At 32.2% G+C, this 21648-nt stretch overlaps 1 protein-coding gene across 10 annotated transcripts; it reads right to left on the reverse strand.

Moving 5' to 3' along the window:
- Positions 1-2336: 2336 nt before the first annotated feature.
- LOC128182327 (leucine-rich repeat-containing protein 27-like) lies at positions 2337-21567 on the reverse strand. 10 transcript variants are annotated; one of them, XM_052850913.1, is made up of 16 exons: positions 21259-21567; positions 19971-20163; positions 19273-19419; positions 18601-18850; positions 17552-17599; positions 16099-16176; positions 14259-14417; positions 13316-13404; positions 12946-13028; positions 12752-12828; positions 11391-11517; positions 8904-8964; positions 5866-5903; positions 5332-5367; positions 3953-4040; positions 2911-3051 (listed from the first exon to the last, which is right to left on the reverse strand). In XM_052850913.1, the coding sequence occupies exons 1-16, from the start codon at positions 21559-21561 to the stop codon at positions 3047-3049; spliced, it is 1782 nt and encodes a 593-aa protein (XP_052706873.1). In that variant the 5' UTR covers positions 21562-21567; the 3' UTR covers positions 2911-3046. The 10 variants fall into 10 exon arrangements, with proteins under 10 accessions (XP_052706883.1, XP_052706878.1, XP_052706873.1 ...); XM_052850916.1 differs by lacking the exon at positions 17552-17599; XM_052850917.1 differs by lacking the exon at positions 16099-16176.
- Between the last annotated feature and the right edge of the window lie 81 nt (positions 21568-21648).

The raw sequence follows: 21648 nt of genomic DNA on the forward strand, positions 1-21648 counted from the left end.
CGAAATAAAATATTTTGTTTTTTTTACCTTGTGTTTTTTTTTTCAAACCCTCTTGGGTTTTCTAGATTAGTTTGACTTATACAAATGCAAATTTTGATAATGGTTGACCATATAGTATTTCATTGACATACACTAGAATTTTTCCTTTGGCAACCAATGGTGCCAATCGCTGATCTAGAGCATTTTTCTGGGGTAGATTACCAAGGGATTATTGTGTTTGCCGGGAGGGGGGAGGAGGGTCCAATGCCTATTTTTTTGGTAAATTACTATGTGAAATATCCTGCCTCTCAAGATCCACGCCTGAGCCTCAATGCAAACTATTAATTGGGCATTCATTTTTACAAACTTAGTTCAAAAGGTCAAGGTCATAAAGTTTACAGCCATATCAATGTCAAAAATAGAATGATAACTGGTGCATGTAATTAATTTTGCAAAATACAATTATTGTAGAAGCCAATAAAAAGATGGGTAACCATAACAGATATTCCAAGTCTACATGCAGCTTAATTGATTAAGTGGTACACTAATGTAATTTACAGGGGATTGAATTACATTTCTCCATTTGGTAAAGGCATTGTTAACATATTATAATCTGAATCACTATGGGAATGCATGAATGGGATCATGAATCATATCTAAATAGATGTCAAAATTTCAGTCTTAGAACTGATAAAATAATTATATCATTAATGAGCTGAAATCCATGAATGCAGATAATATCTATTTGATTTAGCAAAGTTCAGTGACAGTTTTCTATTGAACAATTGTTTATTACAATATGTTTAAAGATTATCTCTTAACTTTGTGATCCCGAGGCCTTAAATCCTTGTAAGATCCTTAGAAATGAGCAGGTCAAAGTTCATCCGTCTGATCGCAATTGAATTAATTGTATTAATGGTTATACATGAACTAATTGATTGAATATATTCATATATTGCTTTCAAATATTAACTTAATTTTTAGGCATAAAAATAACCATCCCTCATGAGCTCTTTTAATTTTAGATTTTATTATATCCTCCCCCCCCCCCCCAAGTTTTGACACAGACCTGACCTGAGGGTGTGTCATGATCTTGACCCAGACTCATTTGAGCAATCTCAAGGTCACTGACACAAAAAAGTTACAGATTTGTTTCTGGTCCATATCTTTTTCTAGGAGAAACATTAGAAATTCTTACTTCAAACAAACATTGCTTATGGCCTGAGGGTGTGTCATCATCTTGACCTAAGGTCCTTGCATGGCTTGAAAAGCCAATTGAAATTTGTGTCCAGTCCATGTCTTGCAATAATGCTGTAACATTGGAAGTTCTAACTTCAAACAAACATTGCTTATGACTTAAGAGTGTGTCATGACCTTGACCCAAGGTCATTGGCAGGAAAAGTTAAAAATTTGTGTCAAGTCCATATCTTACTTCTAGGAGAAACATTAGACTATGAAGATCTTACTTCAAACAAACATTTCTTTTGACCTAAGTGTGTGTCATGAACTTGACCCAAGATCATTTTGGCAAGTTTGATGTCATTTGAAGAAAAACTTTATAATTTGTGTCTGTTTCATATTGTTCATATGGAAAAACTTAGAAAGTCTCTATTTCAATAAAAATTTGATGATGTGTCATGAAGTTGTTCAAATTTAAGGTCATTGTTTAACAAATGCTTAATTCCTGTCTGGGCAAATCTTGTATTGGAAACAGATTAGAAGTTAAAACAAAGATTGCATGTGACCTGTAAATGTGCCTCAATCTGAGCTCTGGTCTTTTGTGATATTGTCCAAGGGGGTTATCATTTGTGAGCTTGCTCATATAAGTACATCTACTGGATAGTTTTGCAGAAATGATATAAAATTCAACGCGACTTGGATTTAAAGTACATATATGTTAGGCATCCTTTAAAACAACCTTTCCCTAACAAAGTGTAATTGATTTAATTAAAAGTTTCCTAGTGTTCAACTAACCTACATCTGATGATGGGTCATGTCAGCAAAACCTGCCAGCTAAACACTACATGTAGGTTAGCTCAAAACTCAAAGAATCCTGTATCTTCTTCTAGGAGTGCTACTGTGGAATCATTAGATTTCGTGGTGGCTCAATTTTCGTGGAATTCGTGGGTACCTCTCATCCACGAATTAACATCCTCCACGAAATAATAAATCAAGGCAATAAAGTCATATTTCCTTTCGTAGGTATACGAGAATATACACGAAATTATATCCCCATGAACCAGTAAAATTTAAGCAATCCACGAAAATTAGCCCCCAAGAATTTTAATGATTCCACAGTATTTACTCTCTCTCTCTCTCTCTCTCTCTCTCTCTCTCTCTCAAATGTTTCCACTTCCTTTTAAATTTTTCATTATTTTTATTTGAACACTATATAATAACAAAATCATATCATCTGGACGGATTCATACATTTATCATTTAACAGATATTATAACAATAAGGTACAAGGTGATAAAAGCCAAATCAAATCTAAATTAACAAGTACATTTATTCTTGAACATCCGAACTATGTCAGTGTTTCAGTGCATGTATATTTATAGATAAATATGTCAAACACTTGTGTAACTTGGAGTGTTTGATTAATGGTAAAATGAAAGAGTATCAATGTAAACCAGAGAAAAGAAGGCAGAATGATATACCCGGTAACATTAATGCTTCCAGTACATCAAAGGTATAGTGAATGGCAATTGGTTTTGTAATACGTAAGATGTTGTTCATTAGGTAAACATCTCTTCATGAGATCCTGGCTGTCAATTATAGCACCTTTCACAGGATATGTTTGTGTCAGGAAAAAACTGGTGTATACGTAATGGCAGAGCATTTCACATAACGCAAACACAGGAAAAGATCACTTCAAAAATCCAACGTCACCGTCACATACTTTCCACCAGAATTATCCATTTTTCCCCCCGTTCTTCGATGATATTGACTAGATTTTGGGAACGCGGTTTCTTCGGTGTATGTTCCCTGTACTGAGTTCCCCGGTGAAAGCTTTAAAGCGGTACTCTAGATTCTTCCTGGTGGACACCAGTTCTTTGTGCAAATCTTCAGCCTGAAAAAGAGGCAGATACCAAATATGTATAAATTTTTAAACCTAAAATTACTTTACCGATGCTTTTTTATTCTCTTTTGCTATGTGGTAAAATAAGTGTTTGATTTTCAAAAAAAAAAAAAATAACCTGAAATATATATTATCCTCAAAATATTTTAAAGTTATTTTTAAGACACACTGGGCAAAAAATAAAAACATAAAAATCACAGCAAGCAACACCTCAGTCACCATACAAAATGGTCATGTGATATTATTTTGTAATCAACAGAGTGAATTATTTCCACTACTGACATATGTTAGTCGAATCGTACATGTAATAAAAATTATTTTAAAAAAGATTAAAAAAGAAAATTGACAACTGACTACAACTCATTGTCCTAATGTGAAAAAAAAATTGCATAACATAGTGAGTTCAAAATTATTAATGTATAATAGCAAAAGGCAGTAATTATTAGTATTTAATTTAATATGGATGACTTTATAATCTAGAATCAAAATTACCCTGCATATAATTATGAAAAATAAAATATAAAACATTTGATTGCAAAAAAAAGGTAAATTTGTTAGAAAATATTAGAAATAATGTATGTTGCCAAGGTACATATTAATATATCACTGAAGCTAATGAATTAAATGAGCCCCCAAGTTATTTGACAATTGGCAACTTTCCTGTAATCAAAGTTTGTTATAATATATTAAAACTTTGTCTGGATCAGTTCCATCAATACATCCCAATGTCTTAATAACTCAATGACAATTCAGTATTACTTTCATACTGAATGAAATTACATTACTTTCTGTAGACGTTATAAACAACGATACGCCCGTCGACCCTTTGTAATTTTTTGGACACGACTGTGTACAAGTAAAACAATAGAGATCTAGAAGAGTAATCACTTACTCAGACCCCCGCGTTGGTCCACTGTGCGAGAGTGGGGTGGGCATCTATTGCCACACAGTACCTGAAGAGGTACTATAAGAACTTCTACCTGTAAATGTTACTCATAATTGACCAAAAAAGCTTTCAATAAATCAAAGTTATGAAAAGTAAAGGCTGTGAAGTTGTAAATCAATATTAAATAATTTTCTAAGTAATATGGGTTTTTTTTTTTTTACAGAAGGGTCCTAGATATGGTTTTCATTATATGCTACAAGTATAACTATATGATTATGTATTCAACGATATAAAGTTATATGTAAATGTACTAGCTAGCTTTTAATGCAAAAAAAGTACACATCAAAACCTAATGTTGAATAATTTAAATAATTCTGAATCAAACAGACTGAACAGGGATATTCAGATATTCCTTTCATAGATGCAATTAAAAGCAGAGGCAATCATTAACAATTATAAGCAGATTTTTTTCCTACTTCGTATTTTTTAATATAACATCAAAACAGAGTCAATAGAATAGAAGAGATTATAAAACTATGTCTTCTATGAAGTACAATTAATTTTCTCAAAAACAGCATTATATATCACACACATCAGCTACTCTCTACTCATGCAGAATACTTCAATGTCCACTACTAAAAATAAAACCTAATTAGTATCATTTCATTGCAAATTACCAAATTTCTATTGGTCTTGCCTTAGAAGTCTTAAGTTGCTAAACTGGAGAAATTTAGTTGAAAAAAAATGTAATTACTATACCAAGAGTTTATGAATTTGCACTTCATCAAATGAACTTTAATAACAATCAGATTAATCCAGGAGAAAAGAACAGAACCATATAACTCTTGGACCATTTTTTGATCTAGTGACCTTGACAATTTTTATCTGACCTTGAATAGACTTTGAAACTATACAGGTAATATTATGACCTAAATAATACCTGGCTTGTTATTCAACAAATGTAATCATTACTAAATGTGTAACTGCTTCTGTAATCAATAGCCTATGGATGCATGTGCTTCAGCTCAATCAAATTTAACTACATGTAATCCTAAGTCTATTAAAGAAAAATAATTAAAAAACAACCAAACTTTTAAAAAACCATCTACATTTCACAACAAGGAAATTAAGACTCTTAATTGATCATGAATGTTTTAAATATCACAGGGAAAAGACAACGGCACATTGAAAGAATTTAAGAAAGACATTTTAAAAGAGAGCTAAAGTTTGGTAGAGATGCTTTAAGAATCAGAAGCTCATTCTGTAATCTCCAGAACTCATGCATGTTCCTAATTTCTAAGTGTGCATGCACTCTCTCTTGGGTCTAAGACAGACACAGTTTACATCTATAATGATATTACCACATTTCAAATTATGTATTTTACCAAATGCATGAGGAAACTTTTTGGAGACCAATGAATCTGCAAGACAAAATGGACTATTTATATCCTGAAGGACAAAAAGAAGGGGATCGGATCACCCACCATTCTTCCAAATGAATGTATAAAAATTTGTAACAAAGTTACCAAAATAGTTTCTATATAATTTTGTTTTTTATCTGCCATCAACTGCTTTTATATTATAAACTGCTATTAATTAATTTTCAATCATTTTTTCCCTTTCGGGTAAAATAACCTGTAAAACTTGTCTTTATAAGGCTGTAGTCTGAGGTGTTAACCAAATCTAATATTGAATGTTTAACTACTCAGTAAACATTACCTTTACATTCAAATATGTACAAACATTTTAGCTTTTACACATAATTGAACATTTTTTAAAGAAGAATGTTGAATTAGATTTTGATTGCCTATGTGGTCACAGAAATGTGAGTGCTATTGATCTATTAAGTAAACATAGTGCAAATTAAACAAAGTTTGCACAAGAAAATTGACGTAAAAGCCAAAAGAGAGAGTTACTACCTTGTAAAATGCATTAGTTTTCTGTCTATACATCAATCCTGGAATTAATATTTAGCCCGTGATTCCGAAAGGCTAAAATTCATGTAGAATTACTAAGCAAGTTATGATTGTAAAATACCAATGTGCATAAAATGGAAACATATACTGATAAAAGCTTTTACATTTTATTTACCATGCATATATAATTATATCAAGTGTCATTACAACTTTATAAAAAAAATGTCCGATTGATAATATACTTTTTTGTTATTCTTAAAAAATTGTTAATGTGTCGAGTGTAAAATCTGATCAAAAACCAATTAAAGGTGCATTGTACTTGACTGTTATCATAGTGATTATTTTTGTTTTAAATATACTAAGCCCAATTCTAACCAAAATTTGTACACGCGGCATGTGTATGCATGTGTATGCAAAATACATATGAAAAAAGTACTAAAACTGACAAACTGCCCTAGCTGACACTGACAGCACAGTACCTTACAATGGCAAGACTCAACATAAAGGACTTAAACTGACAAAGTCTCCTAGCTGACAGTGGCAGCACAGTATCCTAAATGACTCCACAAAAAGTACTAAAATAGAGAAACTGTGATAGCTGATAGCATGGCATCCTACATGACTCAACTTATGGTAAAGTACTACAAGTCAACTGCCAAACTGCCATTGAAGCTGACACTGACAGCACAGTATCTAACAATGGCATGACTCCAAATAAAAGACTTACATTAACAAGCTGACATTGACAACACCGTATTCTAAATGACTCCACATTAAGTACTTATAATTACTGTTCTAGCTGACACTAACAGTATTGTATCCTAAATGAGTCCACATAGAGTACTTATAATTACTGTTCTAGCTGACACTAACAGCATTGTATTCTAAATGACTCCACATTAAGTACTTATAATTACTGTTCTAGCTGACACTAACAGCATTATATCCTAAATGACTCCACATAGAGTACTTATATCGACAAACAGTTCTAACTGACTATCCTAAATGACTCAATATTAAGTACCAAAATAGACAAACTGTTCTAGCTGACACTGACAGCATAGGTTAAATAATACATGTATCTTTAATAACTCCACATAGAGTACTTATATTGAAAAACTATCTTTCCTAACAGCATAGTATCCTTTATGGCTCCACATAAAGTACTTGATCAACATGTATATTGACTGTTCTAGCTGACACTGACACCATTAGCTAGTATCCTACATGACTTCACATAAAGGATTTAAATTAATAAACTATTCTAACTGACAGAACAGTATCTTATATGACTCTACATAAAGTACTTAAAATATTGACTGTTCTAGCTGACACTGACAGCACAGCTGGTATCCTACATAACTTCCCATAAAGGACTTAAATTGACAGTTCTGTCCTAGCTCACAGCATAGTATCCTAAATGAAACCAAATAGAGTACTTTAAATGACAAACTGTGATAACTGATAGCACAGTAGCCTACATGACTCCACATAGAGTACTTTAAATGACAAACTGTGATAGCTGATAGCACAGTATCCTACACGACTCCACATAAAGGACTTCAATAGACAAACTGTTCTAGCTGACAGTGGACTGACAAATTGTCACACTGTTGCCTTACCACTTGGTCATTGTTTGGAGATAGGTGGCAAAACAATGCTAATGTGAATGATTCCGAGCTGTCCTGTTCCAAAAAATACAGACCTTTTATAACTATCCCACAATGAATTAACAACACTATGTATTCTTTTCAAAATTACAAGTTCTTTTGTATTTTATTTTCCAGCACTGACAAATTAAATACTATGTTTTCTTCAGGATTGCACTTGAATTTCTATAAAACTTTGAACTTATGAAGAGATTTTTTTTCAATCTAAAGATTCAGGCTAGTGTAATTTTTTTTAAGAGTCTCAGGATAAAATGCAATTACTTTGGGTTTTTTCCAATATAGTTTTCATCAACTTACACATTTACTTTAATTACAGCTTTTATTTGTACAATTCAATTATGAAATTTTCTAAATACAGGTGTATGAATTTTTATCTGAAAGTATGTTAAACTTATTCTTTATATTTCCAAAAAATACCTGTTTTAAAATTACTTAGATAATGATATGATGAGTACATGTACATATATTATCAACCGCCTCCCAACATAAACTAGCAATACGTGTACATAAATTCACACTAGCTAGTCTAGCTCTATCTAATAAGCAAAATGAATTAGATGGGGATTTATCTGCATCATATGCGCTCATGATATCTTGAAGTACTCATTTTGTTACCAAATTGCAGATCACCAAAACTTAATTTTATTTTTTAATTCTTGCAATCAAAATATTTCTTGCTCTAGATCATAAAAAGGCTGATAAATGACTTGGTATTCACAGTGACATTGGGCTATCTGTGTGCGAGTTAGGTGGATGTCTAATGCACAACCAAATTATTTTTTGAGCATTGTGCTACATTAGTTAAGTTACATATCCACAGATATGAAAAGAGCTTCCCTTGAGACTTGAGTGTTGGTGATACAATGTTACCAAGACCCCTCCCCCAATCCCTAAGTGAGTGCATGAGCTCATGCAGTCAATATTTTGTTCATTTAACTGCATGAAGAAGTTTTCTTGCAAGCAAAAGATAGTTTCTCTGATCATGACTTATATTTGGGCAAACTTGATCAGACTTGATGAGTCCATGATAAAATTCTCATTTAAAACAGACAAGCTCATTTCACGTTTTGTATGTGTTATGAATTGTTGAAATTTTAAATTTTCAAAAAGGACAATGTAAGTATTATTATGAACAATACAAAGTGTACATTCTCCTAAACAGTACAAAATACAAAAAAAAATTGATTCAAACTGACAAAAAAACATGAAAGAGGAAAATCTTTGTACGTTAGATTAATCAAGTCTCCATCTTAATTGCTGTATACATGATGTCTAGGAATGAAACAAGACATTAAGAAAAAGCATGCAATCTGGATTAATGAACTGGAAGTAAGCAAGCACAGATAATATTCTATGAGATCTATAGAAAACCTGTGGTCCATGCTTTGAGTTCCTGATAGCGCTTCAAGAGGTCTTTCTGCAGTGATTTCACCTAGATAAGGAGACAAGCCAGGAATCTAAACTCAAAACTCTATCTTCTCAATTATTCTACCAAATTAATCTATCTACTGGAAGCCATTTTATGTCTATATATACATATGTACCATTTCTGTTCATTCAAGTTTCAGTCTTCAAATGAAATTAACCTGCACACTCAGTGGGCTGTTATAAATGGCCCACCTGAGAGTTCTTATACTTAAGATACTTAATAGCCATCTCTTAATAAAGTAAGGGTATTGTAGTTAATAATTAAGATGATGGCTTTCAAGGGAAAAATGTGAAAAATTCCATAACTATGTAGTACGGATAATGGTTTCCCATTACATTAATCAGGAATCTTAATTCTCTACTTTCAGTAATATAGAGTTTGTTCACAGAATATTGCACCTCTTATAATCCTAATCCTGCAGACCCATGAACCACAAGACTTCTACCAATTAAGTAATTAATGTGAATAATCAGGATTGTTATATTTAAATTACTTTTTTAATTGAATTAACTTTTACAAAACCTAAAGAAATTAATCTTCTGTTGTTGGAATTGTTGCATTTTATTACATTAAGCATTTAAAGGAGTTATTGTCATGCAAAACAACAGTAAACTGAATTGAAAGCCATGCATAATTTGTATATTTTGTTCAATGCACATTGCACATGTGACCGGGAGAGGATTTTTAAATCAATACATGAATATTCATTGGTAACCATTTGGTATACATGCCATAAAGGGGTCAAATTGCATAAATTATACTTAATATGCAAAAACCATGGTCATAAACCTATTATCAGTCTTGCTTTTCTTACCTCAATGGAATATGAATTGAAAGTTTTGCACAATTCATTAAAAGAGAAGCAAGACTGACTTATGTTTTTTCATGATTTTCAAAAAGGTAAAGGAATAATATAAATACATTTTTGTAGATTAATACTTATGGATAATGAATATGAAATTGCGTTAATCAGGGAACTTTACAAAATTTACAAAAATCAAAAATATTTTTTATTTTAATACTCTTATTAAGAAGAACAACATTTCTGAATTATTTGAAATTGACTCTACACGACAATAGAATTGAGATGAGGGGGATAGGAAGGGAGGGAAAAATAATTTCTCTGGAAGAAATATTATCAATGTCATGTTTCTAAATTATACATTGTAGGATCTTGCATATTTTTACTGACTGTGGCCCAACTCATTGAATATATTTTGTTCTGATGAATAAATCATCCTCTATTTTGATTGGCTCCTCCGCACTTTCATGAAGGAAATCTCACCAATTACCCTGTTCATGCAAATGTGTACATCTTACAACAAATGCATGTTTTCATATTAAGATAATCATCATTTTTACATCTCCAAAAAATTCTGAGGTTTGCTTTCTCAGTGGTGAAGAGAATGAAATGAATATTCCAGAAAACAAGAAATTTAAGTTCAATGAGTTGGCCGACTTCAGGAAACATATGAGAAACTGGGAGTGGGTTTCTAATGATGGTTTCTATAGTATTAACAACTGATTGACCAATCACCAGAAAAATAAAGATTGAACTAAAAATACTCTGAAAAGAGCATAACTGCCTTATCTATGGAGGATTGAAAAGTTCTTCTTTCCTTACAAATTGTTAGATTATCATCATACTGTAGTTGTCTATTCTTGAAAGATATAAGTATAATTGTTCAATGGTTTATTACATGTATAGCATACATACTGTATCATGTTGAATTATTAGGATAACTTTATTAACTATTTCATATTCAATTGATTAAATTCAGTATATATGCACATGTATACAGTTCATATTATATTGACAATTTTGTCAAAATGCTTCTTTTATAAAGAACCATGCAGAAAATTGAAACGTTTTTTTTTAATTGTTGCTTAACATTGTACTAAAATCAGGAGGCACTAAAGCAGAAAACTATATAAAAGTTTTGATACGCTACTTTTGAAAAAATGATTCAACACCTTAAAACTGTTTATTAAAAAAATGACAATTTGGATAAATATGCAATTCACTTAAACAATACAACATGACCATTTTGTAAAAAGAAAATAAAAAGAGCAATATCAATTAATTATTATTACCCTTCTCCCAAACCAATCATGTTAGATAAAATTGTTAAATCAAGTTAAAGACCTTTAATTTGAACTTCTTAAAAAAAATGATGCTTCATTTGCAGAACATAAAATATATCAAAACCTTTAGATCAAGACATCCAGAATAAAATAGTTTCAATTATTGTAAAACATAGACATATATTGTTTGGGGGCAACATTGTGTCTCTTATAATATGACCATCTTTTACAATCATTAAGAGCAATGTCTTTAAATTCTTTAAATACTGGCAATTAACCGATTTGTTATGCTTCAATACAAGCCATGGTAGTCTGTCTCTATGCAGTAAGGGTACTGTACTTACAATTTCCAGCTCCCTTCTGGCGGCCTCCATTTCTTCCTGTGGGGTTCCCTTGGGGAGTTTCCGTCTCTCGTGCATTAGCGAGGTGTGCTGTTTGATTCTCCTCTCTAATTCCCTGATCCTTGTTTGTCTGCAATTACATTTGTCTCTCAAAAAAATCACCCATACTGTCTGATCGTAAAGGCAACTGATTGTTTGGAAGATAATAAACACAGTCTCCATCTATGTTATATATAGTTACATCCATCTTCAGTATTACAGCATTAATTGTATGGTAACTTTTGAAGTCAGTACTGATTAATGTTAAACTTTCTTAAGTTTTTACTTCAGAATCCATATTTCTGAATTATATAACAAAACCATATAATTATTTTTATTCTGCATCCTCAGTTGCACCATACTAGCAATTTACTCTATCAAAGCAAGTGCTGTGAAGTCAGGAATTGATAAACTGATTTAACAAAACATAAAGACAGACCTTCATCTGGTTAAGGCTTTACTCAAGCTTATTGTCACAGTGAAAGAGAAAGTATCAAAGAAACAAGATAATATGTTTTTGATTTTCCATTTTGTGGCTGCTGTAAAAAACAACCTCAAATTTAAAGACACGAGGACTTGAAAGTCTAGCTTACTTCCTGCAACCACCAAAACAGAGAATCAACAGAGCTGAATTCAAATTCATAGCTGCTACCCTACCTGCTAAAGTAAATATTATGATCCTATTGAAGGCACCCCTGAATGAATTAATGTTGTTATTGCTAAGCACACATATTGTTCAGGATCATAGCAATATATAGAGTTAAGCAGTGGTGTGGATATCAGCTATTACTTTTACATCAGATCTTATCAGCAGCTATTACTTTTACTCGTTTTATTATTACTTGGGTACATTGTATGGATATCTATAATATAGCTACTTATCATCTCTACTTACTTTTCCTAGTAGGTATTCTAACTTCATGGACATTTTTTCATGTGTACTCTGTGTAGACATATGCAGTTACTTTTCCTGTGTATTTTAGCTGTATGGACATCTGTGCTTAGTTTTACCCTTCAACTACATGAGTACTCTAATTGTGTTGATACCCGGCGTACTTATGTTTACACTTGAACTACATGTGTGCTCTATGTAGTTCAAGTGTACATATAAGTACACACGTCAACACAGCTAAGGACTATAGCTGTGTTGATATCCGTACTACTTATGTTTACACTTGAACTACGTGTGTACTCTAGCTATGTTGATATCTGTACTTATATTTACACTTAAAAAAACGTGTACTCTAATTGTGTTGATATCCATACTACTTATGTTTACACTTGAACTACATGTGTACTCTAGCTGTGTTGATATCTGTACTTACTTTTCCTCCTCCACTCGCTGTCGAGTGGTCGGTGACATGGCACGGCGCACCTTTTCATGGGCATTCTTTACATCTTCCTGTCAGTTACAAAAAACATGAAAATGCAAAAACTGTAAATCTATCTTAATTAATACAGTTACCATTTCAAAATGCAAAAAAGTGATTTCCAAATATGATCTTAGATTCTGACTTACCTTAATTCTCTCTTCATTGGTGGGAATTTTCATGTGGTTTTTGTCGATGTCAAAGGGGGCTTTCTCAACAGCATCAGTATAATCTGGAAACACACACACACATAATGCTCCCAATTTTACATTATACTTTGAATTCAAATTCATACATCCAAAAACAATTAATAATATTGACATTATCAAAATTAGACAAATTTCTCTATATAGGATTTTAATGTTGTAAGAAATTAATCAAAAGAGGAGAATCCCCCCCTCAATGTGTGATTTATATGCATTGTTCCTGATGGTCTGCATTGTGAGTACTTTGTTTTCTAGTTTATCAGTACAGTCTGTGCTTTACTTATGAATTAGGGTTAGGGATTATCAGTCATACCCTTCGTTCCCTTCACCATACTTTCGTAGTGCTTCTTTTGCTGTATTTTCTTTGTTTTTACTCGCCAGTCTTTAAGCACTTCATCATCTCTGAAACATTAAAATAAACACATGAAACTTCATAGTTATTGTCAGTACATAAAGTTTTACACTGATTGATACTGTCACACACAGAAGCACACTTTTAAGCAAAAAACTTGTTTCTAGGTGAAATTAATAAATACCGGTATGTTTTAAAATATAAAAACGAAGATTCAGTTGGTATTTGTGGAAATCAATTTTCCAGGACTAATTTAAAGCTACACTTGTTCACAGAATACATAATATTGAGATTCTTCTTAAGGTTATTACTTCAATGAATATTTGCTATATTGCTCAGTTCAATTCACAATGTGTACACCTTCAAAACTGGTGTACAAAATGCGATGAATATTGAGTAACCCAAGTAAGCTTATATGAGACCATACTTTATCTATGCTAATTTCTCATGTGAATACATCTTTATAACTATTTGGATAAAATAGTTCACCTCCAGACACAAAATTTGATTTTTAAAAAAATAAAAAGAATTTAGGTTAAAAATCACAATTTGCTGACATGCATCTAATAGGTTATATATGATACAGCATTATCCAGACACAAAATTTGATTTTTAAAAAAATAAAAAGAATTTAGGTTAAAAATCACAATTTGCTGACATGCATCTAATAGGTTATATATGATACAGCATTATCCAGACACAAAATTTGATTTTTAAAAAAATAAAAAGAATTTAGGTTAAAAATCACAATTTGCTGACATGCATCTAATAGGTTATATATGATACAGCATTATCCAGACACAAAATTTGATTTTTAAAAAAATAAAAAGAATTTAGGTTAAAAATCACAATTTGCTGACATGCATCTAATAGGTTATATATGATACAGCATTCTCTGCCTTACTTTCTCCTCTGGATAATGGCGTCCGTTTTCTGTTTGTGCTCTTTGACCTTGGCCAGCTTGCGCTCCTCCGTCATCTTGAAGTTGGCATATTCCTCGGGCGGGGGTTCCGGGTAGGGGTTCACTTTCCAGTTCATCACGCTAGCGGCCGACTTTTTACGACTGTTGTACAAAATCAGATTAAAATATAAATAATTCAAATTGAGTTTTTTTTTCAGTGTACATGCATTCATTTTCATCTATATAATACATATGTAACTGATAAGAAAAATTCAAAAAACACTAAAAATTGTTAGAAATAATTGTGTTTTAATGTTATTCTTAAATTAAATACACGTTTTCAAACATGATAATGGTTTGAATGATCCAATCAATGACATATGTAATCATTCTATGGTAATTATGATGATTCATTTGAATGAATATATGTATCATTCATATTAGATTGATAAAAAGGGCAATCATAAGTCTCTGATGATTGAAACAAAAAATCATGCAAAAATGTAAAACATGCCAATTATAAAGCAAACTATAAATTGTACCATTTATCATTTTTTATATAGTTAAATGATTTAACAGGTATATATTGTATAAAATTTTATAGAAGAGAGTGCTCTTTTACTAAAATCCAGAAATTTAATACTCTGAAATTAGAAAAAAACAAATTTGGGAAAATTCAAAAAAAAAAAAGAAGTAAAAATTGGAACAAAAAATATCTGAATTTTTATCTTAAAAACATATAGGCCGTAGGTATCACACCGGTGATTGACCAGTCAAAATGAATGCAACTGTAATTTCATTAAAAAGTTTAAAGAATATTTATACTTATATATATAGTATTTTAAATAACAATTCCTTTTAAATTATTCAGTTTAAATAAATTTGGACCACGATCCTAACAATATTTTTTTAGAAGGGTGAGAATTTTTCATAGGAATTACTCCTTCAATTTTGTAAATGCACATTTTTCTATCATTTCCTAAGGAGTGTGCAGGTTATTAACAAATAACATATAAACAAAAAAACGATTTTAATAGAGGTTTAATTTTTAGGGTCAGATTTTGTTCAGTTTGAAACCAAGAGAAAAAGTTGCACAGTTGGGTGTCCTTTTAGGTGTTTCCTCGGAATATTTTGTTGAGAAAAATGAACACACTGATATTTCATAGAAATTGTCTTCTTTTTTTTTTGGATACATTTTGTTATAAAATGAATGAACACTTCTTTCACCTGTAAATTTAACAAATAGCGGTGTGACACCTGTACTATAACCATTATCTGAAATCCATGGCCATCCTGACACAAACATTTACTGACTGAGGGTCAACTCATTGAACTTTTCTAGTTTTCATGCAATTCACAAATAAGAAAATGAAACTCTTTAGTTCTTGAAGGAATAAAAATGACCATTATGTCAATTATATGCAAATAGCCATGCATTGTTGATAGATGCATGCATAAATATTATTAACAGGGGCCAAAATAAAATTATTGTTTCTTTGGAATTGCCTCCTGCCTCATTGATCAACCCCATCCTCCCCCCCCCCCCCCTTGAAAAAAAATTATTTGCAAAAAATAAAATAACTTTTTATATATCAACATTTTTTAAATATTTTTACCAATTTTTAATTAGTTTAACTTCAGGTTTGAAAAATAAAAAAATTATTCCCTCCCTGGTCCTGGGTCTTGAAACCTCCAGGCGGCTATTCCAAACAAACATTTTTTAAGGATGGCCTCAATAAGTATATATAAGTATATATGTGAGAATGACTGCCTGTTTCCAACAATGGAACTGAACTGTGTTTGAATTGAATTGCGAACTGAACCGTTGAATGCTGTCTCAGACCTGCAGCTTGTCTTCCATCTGTTCAAGGAGACTTGACGCAGGGAGTCCATCCTGCCTGACTCTATCATGTGTCGAAAACTAACAGCAGGAAATCGCAGATGCATTTAAGAAATAAACAACGTTATTTAGTGAACATGGCATTATGAATAGCAATTGCTCTGGTGGCATATTCCATGATGCGCGCTAGCGCATCATGGAAAATATGCCAGCAGTGCAGTTGCTATTCATAACGCCATGTTCACTAAATAATCCTTGTTTATTACTTATATTTGCATTTTACCACTCGCAAATACCCTGTATTAGCCTAGACCTTGACATTTAGCTATTACATCAAAAGTAAACATTCAGACTGTAATGTATCTTTTTAATTCACATAGATTTGTTAACAGAATCAATGATATGTTATATAACAGTAATTCCTTTAAAATGTTATCAAAAACATGTTTTAATATTACATGTAAATACGTCAATTTTAATGGAGTTGGAGAAAACACATGATGTATCGTATAACGTCATGGAAAAGTATATATAACGTTACACCTTTATGACGTCATAGTATACTGACAGAGCAATTGCGATTATAGAGAAATAATTGCAGCTCCTCCGTATGGGCTTACAGAGGGAAAGAACAATGGAAATGCAAATATATTTTAATATTAGTTCTTCTAGCTCCCATATTTTTTACTTCATTCCAAAAATTTTTAATGCACATATTATTATTTTTTTAAAAGTTAATTTATATTGATACTAATTTAGTTCTATCTATTTATCAAAATTTTGAAAAAAAAATATTCATTTAATATCATTTAGACCTGAAAATTATAGTTTTAAGGAAATGTTCACTCTTACTTGTATTTTTATTTCTTTAAGTTTAATCTAGACCAAACAAAACCCTTTAAACTCATGAAGCTAAGGGTATGACAATATTAAAAAATAAACATCCTTCTGAATATAAATCACACCATTAATTGCTTAATTAAGAGAATCAATTAACATTAACATCCATATTTAATTTAATTACAGGGGTCATGAAGGAAGAGGAATCGGCATAGAATGAAAATCCAGCCAATGAATCAAGTACAGAAATCGTTAATTCACTTAATCATGGTCAATGACTATATGTTCCCCAGCCAGAAGAAATAAAAAGAAAAAAATGTTAGAACCCAAACTTAATCCATTAACTAGTAACAATGATGAAGGATTTAAGGTGGAATTAATAATTTGGGGGGAAATTAATGACTTGGATGCATATAGTCATTCTAATTCTTGTCAGGAGAATAGTATTTTGTGTTAAAATTAACAGAATTTTCCAAAGTTTTGTTATTCACTATTCAATGACAGAAAGATGTAAAGTATTGTATATTTCAAAAACAAGTTTGGTTATTCATAAGAACAGAACCATCAAGTCCTCTGAAGTATTTATTTGAGAGCAGAGAAATACAGCAAGAGGTACCTATTCTCCTCATTGAAAGCTTCTGTCACAAAGTATGTAGAATCAACACTGAAAATTCAACACACTAAAATCATCATTGATAAAATTAACTTCATTCAGATAAACATGTATACACCTTGGTAATGATGTACCAACAGAGACAATGAAGCTACATCCAGAAATATTTTGTCAACCAGTCTGAAATTTAAATTCAATTTCAGAAGACCTATAGCTCTAAAGTAACTAATGTTGTGCAAACGATGTATGTATAAGTATGGTTCTGAAATCTTACTTCATAAAATCATAGTTTAAATTTCATATACATGCACGTCTACATAGGTGAGATTCACTGGCTGTGATGTGTTGAAAGCGGTGATCTGACATCACAAACTAATGATGTCATACAAATTTTATTCATATACATTTTTTATGAACATACTTTGGTTGCTACACCTAACTAACTACCAAGAACCATTAAGCAGAGAAAAGTATTCGAGAAACCTTGATATTTGGCAAAGTCTTGGAGTGGAGAAAAGCTTCTGGCATTTTCTAATGGAGTTCTTCCATTACGATACTTCTATTAGTCTAATGGACTTATGGGATAATTGGCTGGGAGGAAATTCAGAATCAAATTACCATAACCTACCTCTGTCTCCTAAAGCTTAAAGCCAAAAAAGTATTCTTACTATCAACAACTCAAGAAAGTTTGTTCATCTGATTCTTTCATAAATCTGTTCTTTGTTGAAATATAATTTGAAATCTTAACTATTTTTTGCATAGGAGGGCAGTCAGAAAAGAAGTCTCTTCCACTTGACATAATTCACAGAAAATTGATAAGTACAGTACCATAATAACTAAAAGGTACTGTAAATGTTTATATTGAGGAAATACATCAGCCACTGTTTAATAGTTTTCTATGCAGAATTGCTACATAAGTCTCTCTAATCTCATCATTATAACATGACTCCTGACCAACAACACATTGCGAATAATATTCTCTCCATCTTATTTTCATCAGTCTATCACACCATAGCTTAAAAGACACATTTCTTCTGATCATCATCACTCACCTTTCCACAGTTCCAGACGCCCCCGCACGGCGCACTTTCTCCGCCTTCTCCTGTTTTTTGTCTGTGTAACTGACCGGGCGGTGGAGAGCCACTGGCTGTGGCACCGGTCCAAATGGGTCCGAGGACTTGGTGGTGGTGCTCTTGGCGTCGTCGAGGGCCAGGGTCCGCTGACGCCGCTTGGCGTAGTCCTGAAGGTCATCTCCATCATCCCAGTCGTCAGAACTACTGCTGCTACCATTCCCTGGGGAACCTGGAGGAGCAAAGATATCAAAATGAGAGAGAGAGAGAGAGAGAGAGAGAGAGAGATTGTCAGTCTTTACTACACTAGATGCATAAAGACCCATTAAAAGAGAAATAAAAAGAGAGAGAGAGAGAGAAATAAAGTAAGAGACAGAAAGAGAGAGAGAGAAAGAAAGAGTGAAAGAGGAGGAGCACAAATTAAGTATAAAAACAAGGATTTTAATAAATATCCCTATATGGACAATGCTAGCCTAGTCGAAATTGTTCATCTGAGTAGCCACTGTATGTATTAACAAGTTTTTTTTATTAGGGAAATGATTTTACAAAAAAACAAAACAATTCTTTATATTCTTTATATCATGTTCTTAACAACGTCATCCCAGCTGCCTTATGTTCAATGAGATGTTGACTTTAATTCTGTACTGGTCATACCGTTCAAGAGTTGACCGGATGACTTGGCCTGGAGCATCTCTCGTAGGAATTTCAGGATTTCTGCAGTGCCTTTCTCCATGATGTCTTTCGGTGGAAATTCAATGGGGTTGTTGCTTATATTCAGACCATTTAAACTCTTAATTAAACCTAAAATAAACAGCATAACCAGTATTTCCAATTATCATTTTAATATTTACATGCATTTAATTGTCAATCAGACATCATTCTCCCTTCTCAATAAATAAATGGTTTTTTTATGATACATATCTAATAATTTTCAATCATACAGAAAAGACATAATGTACCTCTAATTTTTTATGTAACATGTATACTAGTATAAATCTTTCAGATAGTCACTGTAAATGCTGATTAAAATAATAAAAAAAAAACCAGGACTTTTCACATACTGTGGAATCATTCAATTTGTGGAGGCCAATTTTCGGGGATTGCTTTAATTCTACAGGTTCGTGGGGATGTAATTTCGTGTATTATCTTATGCTTACAAAAGCAAATATGACTTTATTTGACTAATTTATTAACTTGTGGAAGATGTAAATTCGCTGATAAGAGATACTCGCAAACTCAAAATCGAGCTTAGACGAAATATAATAATTCTACAGTAAGTTCTTTTATGTCCAATTAATGCAATTTGATGATAGGAGTCTCAGAGAATTAAATCCTCATGAGTTTTTTATTACCTAGTTCAAGGGGAAGACTTCTGAGTTTGTTTCCTTCCAGAAGAAGTGTTCGGAGGTGATTGTGTCGACCCGTGTACACGCTTGGTAATCGTAAAAGTTTGTTCCTCCTGAGATCGAGCCATGTTAGTCGTGGCAAGCAGTCGAAAAAATCGTCCGGAAGACTAGTCAGTTCGTTTCCTTCTAGGTACAGGTACTGAAAATTTAATACAGTTTCATAATTTATAGGTTGAAGCATAAAGAATTGGCTGTAACTATAAGGGTTCTATCCAGAAGTAGAAAATACTTCACTATCATTGTCAATATCATAATGGTCTAAAATTAAACTGATATTAAAAAATGTGCCCACTAAAAATCTTTAAGTATTTCAACATATACAGTGATAAGTTTAGTTGCAGGTTTTAACTAGCTCCCAGTTTGAAAAAATTCAGATGGATAACCTGGATCAACCTATAACAGTGCCACCCAATGCAAAAATTGTGTGTTTAATTATTGCATACAAAAATGTGTGCTAGTTTTGGACTGATTAAACCTTATTTACATGCACATTCTGTGGAAAAAATAAGTACAATAAATTCTAAATGCAATTTACTACTGATATCATCACTTTGATTTACTAGCCTCTAATAGTCTTTCAAACACCATCACCAGACCCATAATTTGATAAAGTAAGTAGTGCAGTTTGTTTACAAGTAAACAAGGTCAATCTTGATCTTGATGTGAAATTATATTTTCATATTCCAAGGTCCGCACAGTGTTTCAGAGAAATTAATTAGTCCGAAAAAAGTAAGTGATGATAGCAGTAGCAATTTGCATGAAGAATTTAATGGCTCTAATGCCACAGAATTTGTGTATCAATAAAGTTAATCAGTCCAAATCTAGCACAGATTTGTAAGTGTAATATAAATTAAAATACACTTTTTTTTCAATGAGTCAGCTAGAGTGGCACTGTAGCTCCCGGGTCGTCCTAAGTGGGTTTTTTTCAGAATGGGAGCAAGAGACCTGCAGTTAAATTGAAGGTTTGAGTTTTTCTGATTGATATTGAATGTATTGATCAATCAAGCAATTGCCTACATGTAAATCATCATGCATGTTCATCATCACCTGACCTACATATATCCCAGCTATATGTTACAGTCGAATGATTTTCTCTATCACATTATTATAGGCTTCCTTACATAAAAAGAGATACAAAGATATATAAACCCTAGCCTGCTAGCAAAGTCACATAGTGAATATAGTTAAACGGAGTAACCCTGCATGCATGTTTATGCAGGCCCGAACACTTTACCTCAAGGTTATTCATCTCTAACAGTTCGCGTGGAATCTGCAACATTTTTTTATCACACAGTTCTAATGTATTTGAACCAAGTGTCCTTGTCTGTTTTATAATTTTTAAAATAAGATCTTCATCTTTCTTCGTTTTTGCGACTCCCCTTTCTGTCGGCGAATCGAGACCAGGGGAATACAAATCCAATCGATCAATTTCACTTTCCGACGACTCATCAACATTGTCACCGATATCCAAATTGTCGATATCTGGATGATCATCAAGAGTTGCCATCTCAGATTCCAATTTTTCTTTGATTTTCATGACATTAAAATATTCCTAGACCGTGAAGCCGACTGTGTTTGTTTTCACCGTCATTCCACATGGTATATCAAAACAAATATGGCGGCC

This window comes from Crassostrea angulata, chromosome 4 (assembly GCF_025612915.1).
Source record: "Crassostrea angulata isolate pt1a10 chromosome 4, ASM2561291v2, whole genome shotgun sequence".
Lineage (NCBI taxonomy): Eukaryota > Metazoa > Mollusca > Bivalvia > Ostreida > Ostreidae > Magallana > Magallana angulata.

Excerpts from the sequence above, each read along its gene's own strand:
- LOC128182327 (XM_052850913.1), bottom strand. The coding sequence starts at position 21,561 with ATGAAAATCAAAGAAAAATTGGAATCTGAGATGGCAACTCTTGATGAT. Across the intron at positions 12,829-12,945 it reads CCAATGAAGAGAGAATTAAG|GAAGATGTAAAGAATGCCCA; the intron begins GTAAGTCAGAAT and ends TGTAACTGACAG. Across the intron at positions 4,041-5,331 it reads AAAGTTTCCTCATGCATTTG|GTAGAAGTTCTTATAGTACC; the intron begins GTAAAATACATA and ends TAACATTTACAG.